General features: G+C 42.0%; 1 protein-coding gene across 2 annotated transcripts in view; it reads left to right on the top strand.

The window, feature by feature from the left end:
- The first annotated feature begins 2,037 nt into the window (after positions 1-2,037).
- The window catches only part of tent4b (terminal nucleotidyltransferase 4B), a 29,730-nt gene continuing 25,767 nt past the window's right edge, over positions 2,038-6,000 (top strand). For both annotated transcript variants that reach the window (XM_017693238.2, XM_017693237.2), the window contains exon 1: positions 2,038-3,007. In XM_017693238.2, the coding sequence (XP_017548727.1) occupies positions 2,457-3,007 (551 nt within the window). In that variant the 5' untranslated portion in view covers positions 2,038-2,456. The remainder of the gene's footprint in view (positions 3,008-6,000) is intronic.

Raw genomic sequence — 6,000 nt, 5'->3', positions numbered from 1 at the left:
CAACAATGCTGGTCTATGCTTTTTTTTTTGCAGTGTTGTGCTGTTTGACTGGAAATGAAATAAAAATGGTGGCCTCTGACATTCACATTCGCAAGTACTCTAAATGCAGAAAAGGTATTGAAAATAAAATGTAAATGGCTGAAACTGGAGAAAAGGTAGGTTGGATTCCTTTCATCTCAAATGCACCTCTGACAGGAATCATCATTTAAAAATACTCATACAAAGGTCTGTGGAACTGAGCAAATAGTTACCGCTCACATGTGTGGCCTTCCACACATTCCTAGTTACATAATACATAACTAGACACTGGCAGGTTTACTTGTTTCTTGTGCAGGCCTTCACCTTATGAACATTTCAGCATGAATTCTAACACATTATTTGTTCATCTCTTTTGTCCTTTTAGCTTATCAACCAAGTACCCAACTAGCATTTCTGTCAAAAAGTGGAAGAAGTGGATATAAGATATAAGTGACTAGTAGATTCTTTAAAATGTCTGTTTTTCATGACAGGACACCAGTGAAATAGCTGCTTGTCCCTCAAATGGGTGTGTGAAACAGGGTTTGTGTCTAAAAGCCTTTTTTACAACAAGTGTAGGTATTTTTGCTTTATAGCTGTTTAAATGGGAGGGGATATAATATAATTTTGTAGTTGGAGTTCTTTGTTGTAATCCTTTTACTTTATAGCACACAGAGGCCAGAATACACTGACAGAGGAAACACTGGTACTAACAAGCACTTTGTGCGCCATATCTGTGTTTAAATGCAGGGAAAATTATTAATATTCTCTTCCCCCATTCTTAAAGGGGAAATCGATAGCTTTGTCTGCCAAAATTATTCATAAAGAGATTCATTCAGAATGGCTTGATGTGAGATGCTTCAGTATAGAGAAACCTCTTAACTCTGATTTCTTTACTGTTGTGATGACAGGAACTGGATTTTTGCAATGTCTGCAACACAAATATGCCCATTCACAGTCCTCAGACAGTGTACTCATTCCTTAGCTTTCTGTGAGGGAGCTTTTTAGACTCTTCATGCGTATGGTTCTTATCACCACCACTGTGATGAATTCTGACTGGGTAAGTTCGATGTGAACCCACTCTGAGCGACCTTGTTCACATCTCAAATATTTCATTATGTAGAAACTTTGAGAATTGGGTGGAAATCTTATTTAAGACTGCTAATCCCACATGGAAATCTGATACATGGCAGTACATAGCACACATGGATTTCCCTCATATCCAAACTATATTTATCACATACGAACATATGTGACATATAGGCCAACTTATTTGAAATGGGCTGTTTTTGAATATGGGAGATATATTTCAGCCATACATCAGCATATAATACATGTACGTATAACACTCATATTTAAAAATATGTAGTAGAAAACACTTCAGATATGGATGGAATATATTACTCATATATGCTAGCTTCATGTTATATAAGCTTTTTTTGCATTTCATTTTGATTTTTTTGCTTTACAACATCTTCCAGTGTTTGTATCAGATATGATCTGTACATCAGACATACAGTATAATGTATAAACCATATCACATATCATACATGTACACACACACAAACACACACACACACACACACACATATATATATATATATATATATATATATATATATATATATAGATATAGATATAGATATATATACAGATTATATATATATATATATATATATATATATATATATATATATATATATATATATATAATACTTGCATATATGTCCACTACCTGGATCAGGCATATATTTTGCCTTATGAAATTTGTGGATTTATGGCCATATATCTATTTTCCGTATGGGAGAGTGGAGTGTTGGTGTTTGTTGCAGAATGACTGCTCTTTGGTCTTTATAGGCTGACTGTCATGGAGCGAGATGTTTTATTACCTGTGTTCTGAGTGTAAATGATTGTTACGGTTCAAATTACAACATCGGCGCTTCAGTGTTACGTAAGTGGAAAAATTAGTGCTGTGCTCTTGCGTAACGGTTCCATTTCTCAGTCCCTCCGCCAGTGGGCGCAGTTCCGCCGTGGGTAGAGAGAGGGTTAGTTAGCTTAGCTTCACCTCGACAGGCAACGCTCGCACGTTTTTTCACTTCGCTTACACTCAACTTTGACTGTGGACGGGCTTTTCCTTCTGGAAACGTCTCTATTCGCGGTCTGTTAATTCAGTTTTAACCTGGTCATGTCGGTACGTCTTTCCTCCCCTCAGCTGCGTTAATGGCATTTTACGGTGACATACGGATATTTTTGTAGCGAAACAAAAAGGGGCTGCTGGGGGTGAAGTGAACCTTAGCAAGCTAGCTAGCGAGCTAGTGGCTAGCTGGCTGCGCTGCCTGAGCTCGGAGTGGTGTGGCGTTAGCGGGCGTTAACTGGCTCAGCTGAACGCGAACCGAGCTGTTTGCTCTGCTCTGAGGGGGCAGCAGCCAGCTTTCCGTTTGATGGATCCTCGAATCGCCTGGTTTCAGCCAGAACAGCGCGGACCCGCCAACAGCTTGTGGATGCAGATTTGGGAGACCACGCAGGGCCTCGGCAACTTGTACTTCAACAACAGCAGCAGCAGCAACAACAACTACGGCGCGGGTCCGGCCACACCAAGCCCGAAAGTGAACGGCGACGGTGGCGGCTCATCGAGCGGCGGAATCGCGGCGGACGGCAAGAGCAGTGAGGTGAAGGCGCAGGGCATGTCCGGCTCCAGGGCCGACAGCGACGTCGCGGAGCAACGGGACTTTTTACCTCTGGAGACAAACAACAACCAGAACAACGGGCGAACCGCGGGCAGGGGCGGCGTCGGCGGCGGCGGAGGAGCCGCAGGGCAGCTGGTCACAGCTGGGGTCACTGCGGCGGCTCACCGTAACAAGAGGAAAAGAGAGAACAAGGCGAGCACGTTCGGCTTCAACAGGAGCCTGCTCCTGCATGGCTGCGGGCCGGAGGACGAGGCATACACGGGCACGCCGTGGAAGACCAGAAACTACACGGAGGGCATCGTGGGGTAAGTGAGCGGGGGAAGCCTGAGTGAGCTTAGCGAGCTAACCTAGCTAGCTAGCTTTGATAAATTTCATTAAAGCCTATAACTTAACGCCTCCTGTTACCAGTGAAAAGACAAGCCTCACTATTGGGCTCAACAGTGCTTGAACAGCGATATCCTAGTTTGCCATCACATTTCTGTGCCAAATGGCAGAAGTTTGGTTATTAACTAGTCCGTTAATCTGTCAGTTATTCGTCTGTAACGTTAGTAGTGTTAACACTCGGTATTTGAAACTGAGGCACCACCTTAAATTACTTGGGGAGTTTTTTTTCAAGTTCTCGAAATTTTGTCACTAGTTTGACGCCTGAGACCGTTCTTCACCATATTTGGTGGGCTTACTGTGTAATCACTCATTTTAAATGTCCCGAGTGTTGCTATGCTATCTTAGCTTATCTTAGCTCAGCTGACATTGCCGTGCTTCGTTAGCATCCATAGCAACGCATACGTGCAGTTTTCTCCAGCTAAGCTAGCTGTATAACTAGTGGATAGAGCTTGAGCTCGCTTCTGTGGTGCTGAATGGGTGAAGGAAGGGGAGACAGTGTGCAGTAAAGATGTGTTTTAAAAGTCAAAATTGTTATAGCGGTAAACCACCCATCGTGTCGGGCTACTGCTGCCTGCTGGTGTAACGGCCCTCACGTTCCTTGCACGATTGCCAACTTCTGGTGTTCAGAGGTTTTTAATAGAATCGTTAGGTTTGATTTACTATAGATGAAGTGAAATCCAGGTCTGTGGAATTTAGAGATTTCCCCTGTATCTGGAAAACCAGCAACGAGTTTTCCTAGTTTAGAATATCCCGTTTCCCACTTAGAGGACTTTTTGATTTAGTAATTCTTTTATCTTTATTTTTTATTAGTCCCTACACACCCAGCTGTCATTGAGCATTAAGATATTTTGACAGTCTTAGACAGGATGTCTTGAGACATTATATTATGTCAAGACATCTCAAGAAATCTTAAGACATATGAGTGAAGGCACTGTCTTTGTCTTGGGACATCAAAATTAATGTCCTGAAACAAATGGTTAATTTGTGTGTCTTAAAGGTGAAAGATGGCTTAAGACAATTCAATCGATTTGTTCATCCATTTGAAAGTTCATTTAAGATCAAAGAGTGGTTCTTTTCAACAAAAAAATGGTCTACGATAGGAGTGTGGCATGTCTGTGACATTGCCAATGTACAGTATGTAGTATGAGCAGGTTTGCCAGAACAAGATTAAGCTTAGACTAAAAAGTATTTTTTCACTAGTGGCATTGCACTTTATTCCAAGACTGCGCTTAATCCATATCAGGATAGCAGCTCCTTTTTTACTTATGTGTATTACTGTTGTTGTTGGCTAACTATTAACACATCATTCACTGTTTTCTGGTGTATCCGTCATTATAAGACAGCCAACTTGACTTTAAGCAAATACTTTTATACTTTATTTGCCTTCTTTTTCACTTGTTAAATAAGATAACATAACATACATAACAAGCTTGAAATAGTCTTATCAGTCCTCCAAAGCTGTGACATTTTATTTTTGTGGTTTTATTTATTTATTTATTTTGTTTATTTAAGATGAGCCATGAAGTTTTTATTGCCAATACACTATGGAGTCATTGAACTCTCTCCTCAAATAATGCTGTTACTTTTTAAGTGTAATTTGCAGATAATGGTTGGATGCTTGAGAGCGTTTTAAGTTGATGTGGCACTAGGTAGGTTTTTAAAGCGCAGATGTGTTCACTTGCTTCTTTCCAGCAAGAGTGATATGCGTAACAGCTTGCGAGGCCTGGAGCAAAGTACACTGCAGGAAAGGACAGTCCTTCTGTCGGCTAATATTGAAGCACAGTGTTTGCAATAGAGCATTCCTTAGTGCTTAGTCCTAATGCTTTAACCTTTACCATACCTTACTTTTCACCAGTCTTCCTCTCACTGTTTCCATTTCATTTTGCCACGTGTTTCATTGAGTGCAGTCTTGTGTGCTGGTTCTTACTGATTTATGGTGAACATGCACAACTAATATTTATACAGATACATTTCCAGAGTATTCCAGTATTGATGAAGTCCAAGATACCTCTTAAAGGCATTTATCCCACTTGAAGTTAAAGTCTTTCATGCAAGACCCCTTGCAACATTACTTCTCTTAAACCTGTTCTTCAAAGCAGGGCCATTCTTTATGTTGCTGCATGTCCGTCACATGCTGATTTTTCAGCGCTGTTGTCATGACCCTTGCTGCCAGGAAGGGATGAGAAAAGAAAAATGAGGCAGCTTGTTTCTTGGGTGAGTCGTTTGCTAAAGTGAGCTCTGTACACATGCATGTGTGGCGTGGCCCATAGGCTGGGTGGTGGGGAATTTGCCATTGTTTATATTCGCAGCACATTGAGCGAGTCTCTGCCATCCATAACAAACCCCGCCTCCTTCTGCTCAGTTACCTGACTCCTGCCTCTGTGATGTCACAAAGCCTCTGGCCAATCAGACACTGTGGAGTGAGGGAGTTCCATCTTCTGCATGTTTCTCGCAGTAGCACTGCTGTTGTGGGGAAAAAAAGACAGGGGAAAGCCTCTGGAGCAGACATGCAGCAGTCCTTTTTTGTGGTTGAGAGGGCTCTTGATGTGGTTTGTGGTTTTGACTGGACATGGAAGAGGTATAGCAGGAGGAGGAGATGGATAAAGATGAAGCAATGCAGCAGGATGGAGAGATACGGGGACATGCATTCCTTTGCCGGGTGTCTGAGGGATCCCCACACATTTTGGCTCTGAAGATGATGTGTCAGGTTCCAGTCAGACTCTCTTAGGCCAGCATGCGCTCATTCCTTCTTTAGCTGCCTGGCCTGAAGGCAGTGGGAAAAACGTAACTCATACAGGCCATGATAAGTAGGAAAGGTTATTCACTTAGTCATGTGGGGAAAAGATAATTTACTGCGACTGGGATATTAGCTAATTTAGGTCATGGGGATCATTTTGTTTGTCAGATTATTGGA

This window comes from Pygocentrus nattereri, chromosome 25 (genome assembly GCF_015220715.1).
Source record: "Pygocentrus nattereri isolate fPygNat1 chromosome 25, fPygNat1.pri, whole genome shotgun sequence".
NCBI classification, from domain to species: Eukaryota; Metazoa; Chordata; class Actinopteri; order Characiformes; family Serrasalmidae; genus Pygocentrus; species Pygocentrus nattereri.
This window is presented reverse-complemented; position numbering and strand designations above follow the sequence as displayed.